Genomic DNA, 18809 nt, shown 5'->3' with positions numbered 1-18809 from the left:
AACATGCCCCTCCCCTTCCGCATAGGGGCGGAAACTGATGCCCAACTCCTTCTCGCTTATTGGTGGTATGAAAGGTCGTGACGTCGGGAGAGTTTGGGCCAATTAGAGCACACAAACTGCGCTTTCAGAGCGCTAGCAGCCTGAGCGGAAAGGAGGTGGCCGCGGCTTGTGGTGGGGTTTCTTGTATTCTGGGCGTTCGTGTCCCTCATCCGTCACCTTTCTTCCTCTGGTCCCCACGATGCCGATGTACCAGGTAAAGCCCTATCACGGGAGCGGAACATCTCTCCGTGTAGAGCTTCCCACCTGCATGTACCGGCTCCCCAACGTGCACGGCAAAAGCTGCAGCTTGGCGCAGAACGCGGTCCACGTGCAGGTAGGAGCGCGCCATCCCTACCCTCCCATTCGTTAGTGCGCAGTCGCCGAGACGCTTGCCTAGGCGCGCAGGCGCTGTGGCCAGGGCCTCGGGGTCTCTGGAGTAGGGGTCGGGGGCTATCTAGGCCCGCGTCGTGTTGTCTGCTTTCTTTTTTCACTTGTGGTTACTTAAACTTTTCTATTCGGAAATTTTATCCGCAGAAAAGCGAATAGCACGTCAGTGCCGCCCATATTAATAATGGGAACCCTAGTGTCACCACCACCCACGGTAGCAAACGTTGTAAGTGCCCCACTTAAACTACCCCCAAAAGGCCCGACTGCAGTGAGCGTATCTTGCTTGCTTTTCTCTCTTTATTGGGCCACCTAACGATGCGTCCCTAAACCACGTAGTCGTGCTGTGAGTGAAAGCATACAGTTTGTGTCTTGGGTCCAATTCCTGCTTCTAGACATCATGATTTCAGGACTAGCTTTTGTTACGTGAAATGACGAAGTACTCGTCTTCTCTGCTGTCCGAACGCATAGCCGTAACCCCACGGCTTGCCCATCCCACTGCTCACGGATGTTGGCTGGTTTCCATTGTTAGCTACTTCGTTCTGCAGTGAACGTTTCTGTACGCGCAGGCGGAGTATTTACTAGGGATGGCATTGCTTACTCGGCGGACAAGTCCGTCTTCAGCTGTAATTACTTGATAAATTGCTTTCCAAAGTGGTTATGCTGATGTATGCTTTCACCAGCAGTGTATGCCCATTGGTGATGCTGGCACCCTCCCCAAAGCTGCTAATTTTTAAGACACACAGCCCCTCTTCTGTAGCAGGTAATTGCACTGGATAGGTAATTAGAAGTCCATCGTGATAAGAGCATCTCAAAGAATAAACTTCTGAATGCATATAGGGTAAAACAGATGGGTAAACAATATTCCAAGTCACAGACTAGCCTGAGGAAGAACAACAACAGACTAACAATAAACGGAATGATAGGTAAAGCAGGTTTGAGCATTTCCTCATTCCTCAGATCCAGAGGTGAGATTCAGATGTGCTGGCAGCTTTAATCGCAGGCCATGTTACTCTGTTGAGTGTTTCAGTGCATTGAGAGTTTTTGAATCCAGTCTCACGAGTGTCCGACCTTTTGGCATTTCTGGACCATACATCATATGTACAAACACTATTGAAAACTGATGAGCAAGAACAAAAGGTTCTAAGTAAATTTTTTTAATAAAGTAGTTCATTTTTTACTACCCTTTTAATGTCTCCAGCATTTTTTTTAGTTTTAAAGATTTTATTTTTATTTATATTTAGAGAGGAAAGGAAGGAGAGAAACATCAATGTATGGTTGCCTCTTGTGTGCCCCCAAGTGGGGACTTGGCCTGTAACCCAAACATGTGCTAACTGGGAATTGAACCAGCGGCACTTTGGTTCATAGCCCGCGCTCAGTCCACTGAGCTACGCCAGCCAGGGCTAGGTTCTGAGTACATTTATGACATGGTTAGGCCGCATTCATAGCCATACTGGGTGGTGAGTTGGGCAACCCTGCCCGGGATAAAGAGAGATTGAGATGAGAGAAGAGGAAAGAATGTTGTAGCAGGAGGGAACAGAATGAGTAAAAGTCCTGTGGCCACTGTGGGTATGGTGTGTTTTAGGAATCCAAAGGCCTGTGTGACTAGAGGCAAAGCAGGGGTGAATTATGAGAAGAGGCAGCCAGAGGACACATCATGTAAGTTATTTATCAAGCAGGTTAAGGGCTCCCCTAAGTTAGCACTGGGGAGGCGGTGACAGGATCTGCCTTTGTTTTCATGTGTGTAGCTGCCATCCTAGGGATGGATTAGAGGGGTAGACCAGAATGGGTGCAAGATGACTGGCGGAAGTAGGCCAGGTGAAAAAAAAAACAGTGCCTTGAACTTGGGCGTTGGCAGTGGCTGCAGGCATGCTGGAAAGCACATGAATTCCAGGAAATGACAGCACTTGGTGATGAATTACAGCAGCGTGAGACAGCAGTATTAGGAGTGACTAGAGGAGGAACAGAGGTCCCCAAGAATTCAACTTAGCAGCACACAAATGTGAGCCAGTAATCCTAACATCATACCATTTATAATGACCTCAAGGTCATCGTCATACTCTTGACTGTTCTGTCTAGTTATGAGCATTCTGCTCATTTTATTTTCTTGGTGCAGAATGGATTATCTGTTGTGAGAGCTCATGAATCTGGAAATAGGTTGTACAATGTATATATTGAGAGGTATCTTGAGAAGGTGAATCTATATTGACTTATAAATTTTATAAGGTAAATCTATATTGACTTGAGACTTACTCTAAACGTTAGTGGTAACTTACTGTGTACCAGTCACTATACCAGGCAAGAAAAATGCAGAGATTCAGTGAATGAAGAATGTAAGTGTTCTGTGTTTATGAAGTTATACATGTAAGCAGTGAAAAGTTCTAGATGACTAAGATGAGAATTCTGGGACAGCTCTGAGAATGAATGATTTGGGAAATGATCATTTGACTTCATGGACAGACTTCCAGTCAAACACATTTTTAAAGTGTGTGCGCTCCGTTTTCCCTTCTATTAGTATAAATTGAGTCACATTTTCACTGCCCTTTTTTCTATTTAAGAAGTTTTGATAATAAAGAATAAAAATTTGTATTTATTTTGTTCTTCTATTCTTATACTAATTAACCAAAAGTTAGAATCATACAATTTCAAAGTGGCTTTCAGTCACATTTATTTGTTTTTGTTTTTTTTCTTTTAAAGATTTTATTTATTTATCTTTAGCAGGGAAGGGAAGGAGAGAGGGAGAGAAATATCAATGTATGGTTGCCTCTTGTGTGTCCCCTGCTGGGAACTGGCCTGCAGCCCAGGCATGTGCTCTGACTGGTAATCGAACTGCAATCCTTTGGTTCACAGGCCCACACTCAATCCACTGAGCTACACCCGCCAGGGTACAGTTATTTGTTTTAAAGCATTTGTGAATTGACTTGCAGGACCCATTGGACTGTGGAAAAATGAGATGATTATGCTACTTGGTTTTAATGTCTTTTTAAAAGATGGGAGGGTTGATGAACTTGTGGAACTATAGTAAGTAGAAGACAAGTGATAAAATTAAGCAGACTGCTGTGATGTCAGAGGAAATAACACTCTGTGTTGGTTTGCTTAGGGAGAATCTGACCCATCTCTTCATGCTCTTGAGTCCCGCCAAGATAATATTTTAAAACGTCTGTACGAATTGAAAGCTGCGGTTGATGGTCTCTCCAAGATGATTCAGACGCCAGATGCGGACTTGGATGTAACCAACATAATCCAAGCCGAAGAGCCCGCTGCTTTATCAACCAGTGCATTGGACTTAAATTCAGTACTTGGAAAGGTGGGTTCATGTAAAGTCCGAAAACGTCAGCACAGTAGGTGATGATTAGTGCTGGAAAATGGGGCTTATGGGAAAGAGTCCACGGCTTGCTAGTTTTCGGAGGTGGTGAAAAGAGCATGCTCTTTTTTCTCCCTCACAAGACTGTGCCATTGCAAAGAGCAAGTTCATGGGCTACGAGTGGAGCCAAAGCAAGTTCTTGACTTCCCAGACCCGGTGCAGAGGGCAGAGAAGGGAGTCAGGTTGCAGCTCCCCCCACCCCACCCATTCCAGGCAGCATTCCAGCAGCCTGAGCCCTGGAGAGACATGTCAACCCTGACTCCGACAGGAGCCTGAATTTGGGGGCTCTGCCTGCTCACGCAAGAAAGTCCCACCAATCTTGTTGAAATAGATCGCTAAGAGCCAATCAGTCTCATATTTCAAGTGTGTTTTGCTTAAATTCCTTTCGCTTTATTAAAACTAAGCTGTATCAGCCACCTTTAATGAACAGTCTGTGGTCTTCAGCTAGTTTAGGGTATAATGTGACAAGAAAAAATGTCCTATTACAAAGTATTATTTATTGGAGGGCACAAAAGGGTTTGTCCCAAGAATGCCTTCTAATCCCCCAACTCGAATTGGTGATAGGAATAGTGCTACTTGAGGACCTGAACAGTGGAGGTGGTATTACAGTGTCTGTCCTGGGGCTCTGTTTTTGGTAGCCTCAGTCCCTCTGTACATGAGTCCTTTTACCACCCCATATGTGTTTGCGTGCACAGAGGTGCCAGGGAGACCTGGCCAGGCCCACAGGGAGCCAGGCTGGTTGATGAGCCAGTGACGACACACAGCTGTGCCAGACTCAGGACACATGCTGCCGAAAATGGATTCTGGTACCTCCAGAGGCACGGTGTCAAGTGACAGGCGTGTTTGGGAGCTGCAGGGCATTCACCCTAGCTCCTGGGCAGGACATCAGCTCGGCACACAAGCCCGGAGGCTGGGATGCCACGGGCTGTGTCCAGGGAGCCAGGCTGTGAGTTCAGTGGTGATGGCAGTGAGTGTACAGAAACGAAGTCTGCCTCAAAGTGGGAGGTTTTCGTGCTTCAGGGAGCGCCTAGCTTTTTATAGTCTCCGCCACCTCTCATCACCAGTGATAATTTGAGCCAACACCTTTTTTCAAGAGACTCTTCACTGACAGATAATGCAAACACAAATTGATGCAGAAACTAGATGCTGTCAGGCGTTAGGGAAATTTGGGGAGTGGGGTATGCCCTCCGGGTCCATGGGGGACCCAGGTTTTCCCTCGGGCTCCAAAATCCACCAAGACTCATGTCCATTACATAAAATGACATTGAACAACACACGCAGTCGGCCCTCTGCACCTGCTGGTGTGGGACCTGCGGACACAGAAAGCTATGATTGCCTGTGACTTTTTTAAAACTTAGGGACAAGTGCCACTCTTAATATGCAGTTTTACTAATTGGACAGTAAAGTCAACCTTTTGTCAGGAGCCAGCAGTGCAAGAACTAAGGGACGGCGTCAGCTCAGAGCCCAGCTCCACTCTTCACTGAGCTGAGTGACCTTGGATAAGTCACTGGTCTCCCTGGGACTCACTTCCTCAGCTGTGAGGCGGGGTCACGGTAGCACCCTCTTCGTGGGTGTTAGGGCCTAAAATAGCACCTGGGACGAGCCCACACACAGACTGCTGTTAACATCCTCTGCTGTTTGGTCCCCCCAGGATTACGGGGCTCTGAAAGACATCGTCATCAACGCAGACCCCGCCTCGCCGCCCCTCTCCCTGCTCGTGCTGCACCAGCTGCTCTGCGACCGCTACAAGGTCCTGTCCACTGTTCACACCCACTCGGCAGTCAAGAACGTGCCAGAAAACCTTCTCAGGTGCTTTGGCGAGCAGACTAACAAACAGCCCCGCCATGAACACCAGCTGGGTTTTACTCTGATTTGGAAGAATGGTAAGTAGAGGGGACTGGGCTCAACTCACATCCCGTGTCATGAAGTGGGCAACATGATTTTATTAACAAGAGGCAGCAAGTGCTGGGACAGTGACACTCGCTGTGCACACTCTTAGCCGCACACTGTCGGGTCAGAATGTGTAACAGGAGCACAGATGAATCCTGACCCACAGATGTCCTCCTCCCTCCCGGAGGGTCAGGGTCTCCGACAGAGCACAGTTTGGGGAGGTCCCCTCTAAGCAGCCAGAGCAGGGGAGCAGCAACTGCCCTGGCTGTCTGCCCTCACGTCCCAAAACATATCATTAGGGGACACTGATGTTATCTTCTCAAACCGCCAATAGGATGGCAGAGTATCACTCCTCACACTGAAGAATGCCTCCCCTGGTTAGTCCATAGAGGGAAGGGAGTTCATGTCCATCCAATAATCCTTAACCACCCTCATAAATGGGGGGACTAGGAAGGTACAAAGGGTCTCTGACCAGGGAGAGGAGACTCCTGGTCTCCAGTCCTCTGCCCAGTGGACTAAGTATGAGTTTGCCCCCAATTACGGGGGCAAAGCCACAGAGCCCAGTGGATGGTCTGTTCCTCCAGCTTGAAAACTCCTACTTTGAGTACCAGACATGGTTACTTTCTTAGCATATGGTCTGCGTTCTTTAAACATAGTTTAAACTTCTATGACTATTACACCTGAAAATGTGATCTTGAAGGTACACCGTCCCTCCGTAAGTTTGTGGTCAGTGAGTCCCCTCCCCGCGGGCACAAGTACTTCCTGTGAGTGCTGCTGCTGCTGCTGTTGACATTCATGGGGTGTTTTCCTTTCAGTGCCAAAGACTCAGATGAAGTTCAGTGTCCAGAGGATGTGTCCCATCGAAGGAGAAGGGAACATTGCACGGTTTTTGTTCTCCCTGTTTGGCCAGAAGCACAATGCGCTCAACCTAACGCTCATAGATAGCTGGGTAGATGCAGCTGTTTTCCAGCTGAAAGAGGGAAACAATAAAGAAAAAGTCGCTGTGCTCTGCTCCATGAACTCAGCTCTGGGGAGGAGCCCCTGGCTCGTGGGGAACGAGCTCACGGTGGCCGACGTGGTGCTGTGGTCCGTGCTCCGGCAGACGGGAGGCTGCAGTGTGCCCGTGCCAGCCAACGTGGACAGGTGGATGCGGGCCTGCGAGAACCTGGCGCCTTTCAGCGCCGCCCTCAAGCTCCTTCAGTGACTCTGGGGAACTGACCTTTAGTGGATTTAGACTAGAGTTTGAGAACAGTGCTGTTCCATGCCTGTGGTTGGTAAAGGGACTTGTACCAGAATCAGAGTCTTTACTTAGGCCAGTTGTCAAGTACCAATAAAACCACCACATAACTTGTGGTTTTCGTTTTATTTTAAAACGAGCAGTATCTTGTGCAGTACACCACTGCCAGCGACGTGGCAGGCGCCCTTTGGGTACAGAAACCAACACACATGGCACCTCTGAGGAACGCAGGAGTCGGCCGCTGTGAGAACGCTGCGGGGCCAGGACAGGGGCGAAGGCAGGAACCCTGGCACCGCAGCAGCTTCGCGATCACTCGGGGGCAAGAAGCACAGCTTGGAAAGGGCATAATGCCGCCAAGGTAAAGGTGGTGAGAACAGAAACAGGCTGGACGACATACACAGCTTAGAAGCTGAACTTCTGTCTTGGAGGCAGCAGAGGCTTCTGAGCCAGGGCATGAGCAGAGTTGCCCTCTGGTAGTTAACTGGCCGTGTGTGACAGGGTCAGGAAAAATGTCAACTGTCAAAACCACCAGTCCCTCTCAAGCACCGGCTGGGCCCAGACAGTGAGTGGTGGGCGCAGAACACAGGTTTCTGCAGTAGTAGCTTCTAGAGGAGGACTTGGTGGTCAGTAGGCAGAGTTCCAAAGAATCGAGGATGTCTAAACTTCTAGTCTGCGAGACTGGACAATATAAGCGATTCAGGAATGGGAGGTTGTGGGACAACAGGGGAAAGAGCACAATAAGGTTAGTTTAGAGCAGTCAAGTTCAAAAAGCTCGATCAGGCAAGAGCTACATCAGGGAGAAGCAAGCTCACTTTAGAAAGTCAGGTATTATACCACCTTACTGACTACAACTAGGTACGGCGGTACACCATCTGCACGCTAATAAAGACGAAAGCTATACCTTCCAGTGGACTTGAGCCCATACAGTTGCAGTCCACCTTCATATTTCTAGAGCCCGATTAAGCTAGATGGGAACATCACTGTCTTTCATGTCATCCTTAACCCCTTGGTCCTGAGAAAGGAGGCTGAGCTGCTTCTTCAGCTCTTCAATTTCTTTTTCTTGCTCTAGTATCTTCATCTGCAGGGTGAGATTAACCTGAAATAGAAAATGTTAAACTCCACTGAGACGGCGTCATCGTTTTAAACACAGAGGCATGCCTCACTTCCCACAGTCCCAATCTGCATGGATCCCAGTTAGGGGTTCAGTGCAATAAGGCCCGTCACCCAGCAACGTGGGTCAAGTGTCAGTTACCACGACGGTATGGTAAGAAAGCCGATTAGTCCGCAAAACACTAAACAACCAGTACACATCCTCATCTGGACCAGTCACGTCACCTCCCTGGACAACTGAAAGGGAACTGACCCACAGAGACGGAAGTGCAACAAACTGATGGGAAGTAGTAATGCTGGAGGTGAGAACGGGACTGGTCCGAAACGGTGTCACTGAAGACAGAGGTGATGTGGGAACACTGGCCCTGCCGCACTAGACCAGTGGGCAGCCGCAGGACCGAGGAAAGGGACTCATCGTCAGAGCCCGAGGCAGTGACACCAGCAAGAAATCTCACACGTAAAGAACTCTGGGAGATACTTCACAACATCTGAAGCACAAAAGATGGGAAGTTGGATCCACACTTAGCCAGGAGCACGACTCCCCAGGATACCAAAGCAGCGCTCACTCCCCACCCTAAGTTCTAGGATGAGCTACGGCAGGCGGTGTTCACAGTGCTCTTGAAACACTTTAATGTTTAATACACTGCCCCAAACAGGAGTTTCAGCGTGTTTTGATTTCCACATACATCTGTAACTGACAAGAGTTTCAATGTTTTGATGAACATTTTTAAGGCCATGGAATAGTAACTTCCCCCACTGGTTATTGAGACTCCTCTGCCTGGTGTGGGCTCTGCACAGTCTTTTTACAGTGAGTGCTTCCCACTCTACCTGCGAAAGGAGGACTGCCTGTACGTACGGGTTTTAGGTGTGTGTGTAAGTAGAGGTGATTTTATAAGAAATTCTACAGGCCAGGAGTATTCATCACCGTGAATACCAAATCACTGGTGGGAGTTAGAAAATCCCTCCCATCTGAGATCGTTTAACAACCACATCTGCCATCTTCTAAGAATCAAAATTATTCCACCTACTTGTTTACTGTTCGAGCTAAAAATCCACTGTTTCGCCTGAAAATAAGTTAGCCTTAAATAGCTGATAAATCAACTACAGAATTCGTGCAAGTGGTACCCACTAAAGGGTCACTTCAAGGGTTTGTTAGCGCACAGATGACTGCCCCCTCCCCCCACCCCACCCGGGTTATCGGGGGAGGGGACAGGGCCTTAGAAGTCTGGCAGGTTCCCACGACTTGCCGGGGTCTGCAGACCACAGTTTAAGAACCACTGCCCGAGGGCACTGCTGCTCCAACACCGAGGGAGCTGCTCAGGGTCTCGGAGAAGGTCGATTCTGACCCGGGGTCTGGGGTGGAGCTCACGCAGTTCTAATAGGTGCCCAGATAGTGCTGCTGCCGCTGTGAGGACCATGCTCCGAGCAGCCAAGGACCTGTGAACACTCCTTTGAATCGAGCTTTTAACTCAGTTTCTCGAGAAGCAGAATGGATGGGTCACACTGCCAGTCGGAGGAAGGGAACGGGCTGCCTGGGGCGACTCCAGACCCTTGTGACTGCTGAAGGTCTCAGGCCACTCGCCTGCCCCACTCCCTGGGAATTCCTGCTGTCCTTTCCGCTTTGCTGGGTCCCTTTTCACTAGCAGGCGTGTTACAATCATTGGTGAAAGCTTACACACCACAGTTGTTAGCAAGATGAGGCCAAAACCGAAGCTGTCAATGCATTTTTAGAGCAGGCAGCGGTCATCTTGCACACTTGGACTGTGAACAAGCGTGCTACTGGGGACTCAGCAGTTTCGCATATTTTGTTTCCATAAATTGTATCCTGTGCTCTCCTCGTGAAACAGGGTTCACAATTTAAATGCTAAGCTTCACATAGTGAAAAAGACTACATACACTTCCAGAATTCTGGAAAAGTTCACTCTGCAGCAGCTGCAGCGCCGACGGCCTCTGGGATGCGTTCCTTCTGGTCAGCTGCTGGATGTACTTGGCTTGTACAGGACACCTTTTACTGAGGGACTCGGGTATCTGACCAGTCCTCAAACCTGTCAGAACCCGTGCTCGCTCCATTTCTGTCCCAAACGGCTGGAAGAGCTCCAGGAGGATCACGCCCAGACTGTACATATCGGCCTGGGAAAGTGGGGAGAGAGTCAGTCGGTGAGATACAAGGTAGGCACAGCAGTTCCACGTCAGGGCACCGTCCTCCCAAACTCGGGAGGACTTCTAGGAAAGGACACTGTGAGGATGGAGTACAGTGGACTGGCTCCTGCTCACGGGCATTACCTGCTAGCCACCTCTGAGAGCGAGGTGACAGGCACTGTCACTAACCCCACCCTTTTCATACCAAAAAGGGGGTCCCAGCACAAAGGACTGATGGCCTGGTGAGGGGCAGGGGTGATGCCATCCCCACAGCAGTCTCTACCACACACCTGACCCCACCAAGCCTTGGAGATCCGGGCCTGGCACACGAGGCAGGTGTGAGCTCACACGCCTGCACGCCAGCCTCGGGGATGCACAGATCCCAGGGCCACCACGTCTCACCTCTGCTTCACAGGTAAGCGGTCTCAGTAAACTTTAACAAACTGCAATGAAATCTGTGCTGCTTTTCCTGAAAACAGGTTTTTTTTAGGAAGATCCGGACTAGACAGGATTTTAGGGTCACCTATGTTTTTTCCTGGCAACTTTTTCCCAGTCATGAAAATGTTGAATGATTCATCCATCAAAAGGAAAAAAATTACTAGGCTTTTATGTTGAAAAAGGGATTTTACTTAACATTCCTTCCAGGGACCACGTGGTCTAAAACATTTTGGTACCTACTTCAAAGGGACTCAAGTGACACCCCACCTGGGAGCATTATTTTGTGTTTGGTTAAGTTTGAAAACAGAAGAATGAAAGGCTGAAAAGAGACCCCATTAATTCTATCTTCTTGAGGTGACGGTGAAATTCTAAAGGGGAAAAACTCCTTTCAAAAACATTTGGTTGTCACACCCACAGGTTTAGAAATAGTAAGAGCTTAAAAAGCAATGCGGTCAGGTTCAAATGCAAAGCGAGACCTCCTTCCTATTGTGGCCGTTTGACGTGACAGGTAACCTGCAGAACCGCCACTTTCAACACTGCCTCTGTGCCGGGGCCCCCACTGCACGCACTGCCCTCTCCCACCCTAACAACTGCAGAGGCAAGTCCGGTGAAGCAGCGAGAGGCAGGAGACACTACCTTGGCATCGTACTCGGATCCTTCCAACTGCTCGGGGGACGCGTACAGGCACGTCCCCACTCTGGAAGTGTGTGCTGGTGCTCCTGCAGTTGGAAAAGCTGCTCGTTACTCACTGAGTGTTGACACATCAAAGAACACCTGCACTGAGCAGGGTGCGGTAGCTCCCCACGGAATGACGGGTACTTTCTGTCTTTTTAATCCATCTTTGCTACTACATCATAATTATCTTATCTTTAAATACGGACATCTTATTTGATTGTATTTTTCCCATTACCATTTATCCCCCCATACCTTCTTCACACCCGCCCACCCCCTTTCTCCCACCCTGGTATCTTATTTTTCTTTTAATGGAAAAACAAAAGACAAAAAACAAAACACCCGGCCTCCAAAAACTTACCCTTCCGACCCCTGTGGGCCCACTCTGTGTTCTGTATGATGTCTGTGCAGGCCAGACCGAAGTCCCCTATTTTCACTTGCTGATCAGGACCGTGAAGAAAAACGTTTCTGGGCTGCAAACAAAAAGAACAAGCTGAGTCCTTGGTGTGCCAAAATCAAGTAGTAAAAATGTGTGGATGTGGAAGAGTTTTCAACTCAGGGCCAAATGGCCCCTCAAAATGAAAACCCAGAGCGGCTCTCAAACTTGGCCACACGCCAAGTGTCCAGGGCACTTTAAGGAAAAGTCCACTCCATGTCCACGCCATCCCCCAAATGAGATGTACTGAAGTTCCGGGGGGAGGACCCAGGCTGTCCTTCCGAGTTTGAGGACCACTAATGCAGAGCCTGCCTGCACACAGGTGAGCCTCAACCCTCACTGGACACCCGGGTCACCAGGAAGCTTTTACCAGCTGCTTCCTCTCCAGCAGTCAAAGACATCCATTTTCTTTTTTCTTTTTTTATTGATTATGCCATTACAGTTGTTCTATTCCCCCCTTCATTCCCCTCCACCTGCACACCCCTCCCCCCTTTAGTTCATGTTCTATTCCCTCCCTTCATTCCCCTCCACCCTGCACACCATTCCCCCCTTTAGTTCATGAACACGTATCTCAAGTTCTTTAGATTCTTTATTTCCCCTATTATTCTTACCCTCCCCATTTTCTATCTACTGTCTATGCTTATTTTCTGTACCTTCTCCCCCCTTCTCCTTCTCCCACCCCCCTGTTGCTAATCCTCCACCTGATCTTCATTTCTATGGTTCACTCCTGATCTAGCTGTCCTCTTAATTTGCTTTTGTTTTAGGTGTGGTTGTTGATAACTGAGTTTGCTGTCCTTTCACTGTTCATATTTTTTATTTTCTTTTTCTTAGGTAAGTCCCTTTAACATTTCATATAATAAGGGCTTGGTGATGATGAATTCCTTGAATTTGATCTTATCTGAGAAGCACTTTATCTGTCCTTCCATTCTAAATGAAAACTTTGCTGGATAGAGCAATCTTGGTTGTAGGTCTTTGGTTTTCATGACTTGGAATACCTCCTTCCAGCCCCTTCTTGCCTGTAAGGTCTCTTTTGAGAAATCTGCTGACAGTTTGATGGGAAGTCCTTTGTAGGTGACAGTCCCCTTATCTCTTGCTGCTTCTAGGATTCTCTCCTTCATTTTAATCTTGGCTAATGTAATGATGATGTGCCTTGGTGTGTTCCTTCTTGGGTCCAACTTCTTTGGGACTCTCTGAGCTTCCTGGATTTCCTGGAAGTCTATTTCCTTTGCCAGAACGGGGAAGTTTTCTTTTATTATTTGTTCAAATAATTTTTCCACTGGTGGTTGTGTCTTTCCCCCTTCTGGTACCCCTATAATTCTAATGTTGGAACGTTTAAAGATGTCCTGGAGGTTCCTAAGCCTCTCCTCATTTTTTTGAATTCTTCATTCTTCATTCTTTTCTCTTTGGTCATTTTTTTCCTCCTTCTGGTCCACTCCCTTGATTTGAGTCCCAGTCTCCTTTCCATTACTATTGGTTTCCCGTGCATTATCATTCGTTTCAATTAGTTTAGCCTTCATATGTTCCTCTAATTTGTGACTAAAATCAACCAGTTCTGTGAGGATCCTGATCACCAGTGTTTTAAACTGTGCATCTGAAAGTTTGGCTATTTCTTCATCACTTAGATTTATGGGTTCTGGGGCTCTGAGTTGTTCTTAGCCATTTTTGATCTGTTCGCACCCATTAAGTATGAGGAGCAGAGCCTTAGTTGTTTACCAGGGCGGGGCCACCCAGGTCGCTGGTTTGTGACGCTGTATGTGGGGGCGGGGTCAGAGAGGGAGCAATGGCGGTCCTCTCCGTTTGCCCAGTCCATCCCACCACTCACCCCCACCTGTTTATCTGAGCAGAAATGTGCAAGCCCGCCACCCTGTGCCATGCAGTCTCAATGCTCGCCTCTTCACTGGTTTATCTCCACGCAAATGCTCAACCGACCACAGACAGCCAGCCGCGCCTCTTCCCTGTGTCCGCCCGTAGCTAGCCCACACCTGCGATCCGTGCCTTCGGCTGCTTGCGCATCACCCCCGTCGGGGATCTTTTTGGCCAACCCACTACACTGCTGGCCTCGCCCCTCTTACCAGTTTAACTGAGCATTTTGTTGTTTTCAGACTCTGTATTGTCAATTTTCTGTGTGGCTTGGTTGCGTTTATTGTTGTTACAACTTTATTGTTTTAGATTTGGTTGTGCGAGGATGCAAGGTGTTTCCACCTACACCTCCATCTTGGCCGAAGTCGCCGTCCATTTTCTTAATGAAAAAAGTTAAAGTTCCCAGACAGTTCTGTTAACTAGGGTTGGGCATGACTAGGCCACCCTCCGCAGATAAACACTGAGCTCCAGGAGCAGCAATCTCCCCAGACCCCAAACGTGCCCCCAGGAAGCTGACCCCGCACCCATCCTGGGGCAGCGGGACTTCCACTGAAATCTACACAGTCTGGGGAAAGCTGGGTTTTTCTTATTTTAAATACAGTAATTTTAATTTCTCATTTTAATGTATAAATTTCCCTGTTTCAGCTTTGCTAGTTTTTTTATAGCTGAATGGAAGGAGAAAGTAGAAAGAATCTTACACATAAGGTGACAGTTTGGGTGTGTTTTGTGATTAAGTGGAAAGTGCTACCAGGGGAACCGCGGCCCAGGATGGCTATGGATGTGGCCTGACGCAAAGTCATAAATTTACTGAAAACCTTTTTTTTTGCTCATCAGTTTTCATTAGTGTTTGTGTATTTAATGTGTGGCCCAGAGATGCCAGACGGCCGGACACCCGTCACTGTGCTTCTCTTCGACACCATATGATAGAGGAACGAAGTCCGAAACGTTTGACTCTGAGATAAAAACGAGCTGTGTTCATGGATAGGGTTCTCAACAATTCTAGAACAGTTCTAGAACAGAACGGAAGGAACTGTAAAGAACGGAAGCTGACCAATTCTGTAACAAGTTTTCCCTGACCTCGTAAGTCCTCGCCCTGAAGTACTTCTCGTTTCTCATGGGAAACGTGGGTAAGAAAACCAGCAGAGACCAGGCCGCCGACAGGGCCAGGCCGCTGGACGAGGGCTCGTCTGGAGCGGCGCTCCACACACAACTCTACAAAGCCATACTGAGAGAAGACTGCTCTGCCATCCGGGTGCTCCTACAAAGCCACCCCGTCAATCGGCCCTTGACGATTCTGGCCAGCTCCTCCAGCTCCGAGGTACTTCAGACCCAGGTACCCTCTTCGCTGCTCTGTCACTTTTAGAAAAAAGGCTCGCCTTGCTTCGGAAGGAACACCACCAAGCCCCTGTGAACTCCGTTCCACCTCCTGGCTGCCCTGCCACACCCGAGGCTGGGCCCTCCAGTTCTCACGATGATGGGGGAGAAGATCGGAGCTCGTGTGGCTGGAGGAACGCTGTCATCCTCTCAGACACACCAGTGGTGACTATGCCTGTGTGATAGAATTCTCTTTTCCTGCTTTTACATACAATTTTTCACTTTATAAACTTTTACACAATGACTATTAGCTTTCGAATTTTTTTCAAAATGTGACCCTCTCCTTTACCCTGACTCTTATCTCGAGGCCACGCTAGAAGCCACACACTCACATCTGTTTTCTCAGACCAGGCACAAACAGCTTTGCTAATCACAGGACATACGCTGCGTTATCTCTGAAACCCTGAAAGTGTAGTTTTCATTACTGATACCATGACTTTGGCAAAACCTTAAAAACACACCACTTGTCAGTCACCCTGTGGGGTAATTTAAGGACTATGTGGCTTAACAGCAATAGCCATTCATTTTACAGTATGAGCTCTTTACAAGAGTCAAGTTTCAAAGCTTTAAGTTATTTGTGTTGTCTTGGTAAATGTGCCTTTATTTAACATACAAACTATATAATATGAAATTCACTGGCTTTGGGTCATTTAAAACAGGCAGAGAAAAGGAAAATTTTCTGCCCTGGCTGGTGTGGCTCAGTGGATTGAGTGCCAGCCTGTGAACCCAAGGTCAACTGGTTCGGTTCCCAGTCAGGGCACGTGCCTGGGTTGCAGCCAGGTTTCTGGGTGTGCAGTACATGAGAGGCAATCACACATTGACAATTTCTCTCCCTCCCTTCCCCTCTATCCAAAAATAAATAAACACACACAAATACACAAAAGGAAAATTTCAATGTGCATACTAGAAAAATAGCGAACCAAGATACCTAGAGCACTTATTTCCTTTGGGATGGGAGGCTAGCCCCATGATTACTGCTAACCATCACAACAGGAGGCTACCCATAACGCACTGTGGCTTCTTCCCCTGAAGCAGATGCAGCCCACCGTCCCCATTCATCTGGCGGCCGAGTACCACAAGGCCCAGAGTTTGCACTGCCTGTTAGAACACGGCGCTGACCCGGAAGTCAGGTAATGCGACAGGTGACCACTTCTAAACGAGGATATGTTTAGATGTTCGTTTTCCCAGTCATGTCTGGACTCATCCACTCTTCAGGGGTTGTGGACTAGAAATTATGTTTTGAATGAACCAATTCTTTACCGATTAGATGAGATACTCTGAAACAGTGGGGAAAAATACAAAAGCACAAATCAGTGAGCCACTTGAAGTGCTCTGAGGACTAAGCGCCCAGGCATGGTGTTGTGGAAGACACATTAAGTCCTACTCGTGGCCCTCGGGGAGTTTAAATACCCGTTAGACATGAAAAATGAAATGTAAACCAACAGCGATTTTCCTCTTTATCACCTCCTCCAGAAGATTCCCTTGCTCACCAAACACATCTTCACCACCTAAACCAATGCCTGGCACTTCGTCAGTGCATAATATATACCATCTGAGTGAACGGAGAAATTACAGGGTAGCAAAACAGCACAGCTTCTTCCTCCATAACAGAAAGGTAAAGTCTAAATCCTTACACGTCCTCGCCCCCGAGCACCACAACCCCTACCCAGGCAGGTCTCTCACAGTTTTCCCAGGGCTGGACGGGCCACCACACACTAACCCACGCTCCTCTGGGGCTCCTCGCACACCCTCTTCTGCCCGTCAGCTGCAAGCCGCCCCTGGGGGCCTGCACCGGACCAAGGGCCCTCGCCCAGAGCTCACACCGAATAAATACATGTGAGCTGAAGACTGAAGACCACTTTCTAATTTCAGTGAGCAGTCAGATGTTCACCACAGTCCTTCCCCTTTTCCCTGCCAAACAAAGGGATTTTGGAGGCAATCCTGAGAGATTTCAGGAAAGCAGTAGATGAGGGCCAAGTTGTAAAACACGCATTCCTCCCGGTGGACGCAGGGAGCGAAGATGAGCGGGCTTCACCAACCAGAGTGACTGTGGGTCTCCGGATGCGCCCTTGTCATCTAGGCCACCCATACACGCAGGGCAGGGGCAGAGCCAGAGTCCTGGGCAGGTGCGGCCCTCTGCGGCGCACCTCTATGGTTATACCACATTGCACTCAAGTCCCTGTAATGGCTGCTGACTCGGCTCGACTCTGTGTGAGGAGCTGGGGTACAAACATGACTAAGACGCAGCACGGAAGAGGCCACAGACGCACAGGAGTAGCAACGTGAACACCAGCTGCCTGAGGAAGCTGGCCCGTTCATGCACGGACGCACACCGCCCTGACACCTACCCCGCACCGAAAACATGCTGTGGTGTGGCAGATTTCAAACAGCTCTTTGAACAATTACGGGGGATGACTTCCACTAAACGTTGCCTTCTTCAGCACTGATTCTCCACACAGAGCCATTCCCACGTGGCTTTAGTGTAACCAGTGCTCACTATCTTGCAGGGACACCCGAGGCCTCACCACACTCCACCTGCTACTACTGCACTGGCCGATCGCCTCTACCGTGCGGACGAAGCCAGGCAACAGGGTCCAAAGGCTCCTGGCAGACATTCAGAGGGACGCTGTGACATGTCTCCGCATTCTGTGTGAGCATGGCGTGCAAGTGGACGCTCAGGTGAACAACAGACACAAGTATTCATCCCTCCACCTGGCCGTAAGGTATGGGACCAGTCCAGTTCTCTCCATCTTAGCCGGAAACGGTGCCCAGGTCAACATCACTGATGAATCCAGCATGACGCCGCTTCACGTGGCTGCAGATATGCTGAACGAGGAGATGATGGCAACGCTCATTGCCTGTGGAGCAAATGTCAACTGCTCTGTCCCTTCCACGGGGAACACAGCCCTTAAGCTGGCGGTGTGCACTGCGTCCAGCAAAGCTGGCCACGTGCTGGACGCGGGACTCAGCTGCATCCGTCTGCTGCTGAGTCACGGAGCCAAAGTCAATGCCCGGGACCACAACGGCCAGACAGCGATCCATGAGGCATGCTTTGCAGGCAGAGAGGCAGTCATCGGCCTCCTGCTGGAATTTGAAGCCGACGTTAACATCCTAACAAGAAACGGGGAATCCCCTGTACACATGTACCTACAGCGCAGCCCCAACGTAAGAAACAAGGTGCTTCTTGCCAAGTTGCTGTACCGCTCTTACCCTTTGAGACTGACCAATAACCAAGGGATTCTACCTGCGGGGATCACGCTCCCAGAATTCCACTCCTTAAGGGAATCCCTAATAAAGCTGTCTCGGAAACCCTTATCCCTAGAGGATATCTGTAAAAGAAACATCAGAAACATTTACGGTGAGAGGCACAAACAATACGTGAAGCACGTTCTCCCGGGGAAGATGTGCAGAGCTGTGTACGCGTGTTATGACCTGGCCTGCCTCGTGAGATAAGATCTTGGTGTGTCCATGCCTCGGATTCCAGTCACTCCAACCGCACCCTGTGGCTAGCCCCAGACCCAGAAACACGTAACCCACGGCCCTATCCATCCCACACGTACAAACTACAGGCTCTTGCACCCCTTCAAAAAATAAAGAGACTTGTGACTTGCATGTTAACTTTTTGTTCCTAAATGTTCTTTTAAATGCATTTTCCATGATTTAACTTTTACACTCAAAGTATGCAAGTTAATTTAAGAGTCAACCAAAGAAATAAATATATTTGCTCTCCTGATAGTGTTTTGTAGATAAAAATTGGAATAATCTCAGATTTTGAAAACAGAACAAAATTTCCTATTTTAAATTTCCTTTGAGATAGACAATTATAGAAACAGATTTTCACCTCTAAGTTTGAAATAACAGATCAA

General features: G+C 48.6%; 3 protein-coding genes across 5 annotated transcripts in view; 2 read left to right on the top strand and 1 right to left on the bottom strand.

The window, feature by feature from the left end:
* The first annotated feature begins 107 nt into the window (after window positions 1–107).
* Window positions 108–7029, top strand: AIMP2 (aminoacyl tRNA synthetase complex interacting multifunctional protein 2). Of its 2 annotated transcripts, none has more exons than XM_037134812.2 (4): window positions 108–253; window positions 3524–3730; window positions 5439–5670; window positions 6493–7029. In XM_037134812.2, the coding sequence occupies exons 1-4, from the start codon at window positions 239–241 to the stop codon at window positions 6879–6881; spliced, it is 843 nt and encodes a 280-aa protein (XP_036990707.2). In that variant the 5' UTR covers window positions 108–238; the 3' UTR covers window positions 6882–7029. The 2 variants fall into 2 exon arrangements, with proteins under 2 accessions (XP_036990707.2, XP_036990706.2); XM_037134811.2 differs by having other exon boundaries at window positions 109–373.
* Window positions 7022–18809, bottom strand: part of EIF2AK1 (eukaryotic translation initiation factor 2 alpha kinase 1) — a 30658-nt gene continuing 18870 nt past the window's right edge. For both annotated transcript variants that reach the window (XM_037134809.2, XM_037134810.2), the window contains exons 12-15: window positions 11635–11746; window positions 11238–11320; window positions 9921–10154; window positions 7022–8010 (exon numbers count right to left, since the gene is read on the bottom strand). In XM_037134809.2, coding sequence (XP_036990704.2) covers window positions 7879–8010; window positions 9921–10154; window positions 11238–11320; window positions 11635–11746 — 561 coding nt within the window. In that variant the 3' untranslated portion in view covers window positions 7022–7878. The remainder of the gene's footprint in view (window positions 8011–9920; window positions 10155–11237; window positions 11321–11634; window positions 11747–18809) is intronic.
* ANKRD61 (ankyrin repeat domain 61) lies at window positions 13244–18529 on the top strand. The gene is made up of 3 exons (XM_037134813.2): window positions 13244–14887; window positions 15940–16073; window positions 17451–18529. The coding sequence occupies exons 1-3, from the start codon at window positions 14684–14686 to the stop codon at window positions 18394–18396; spliced, it is 1284 nt and encodes a 427-aa protein (XP_036990708.2). The 5' UTR covers window positions 13244–14683; the 3' UTR covers window positions 18397–18529.

The sequence above is a fragment of the Artibeus jamaicensis genome, unplaced genomic scaffold (assembly GCF_021234435.1).
Source record: "Artibeus jamaicensis isolate MK-2021 breed Jamaican fruit bat unplaced genomic scaffold, CSHL_Jam_final scaffold_3151, whole genome shotgun sequence".
In the NCBI taxonomy this organism is placed as follows: Eukaryota; Metazoa; Chordata; class Mammalia; order Chiroptera; family Phyllostomidae; genus Artibeus; species Artibeus jamaicensis.
Note: the sequence above shows the minus strand (reverse complement) of the source record. Positions and strands in the feature narration are given on the sequence as shown.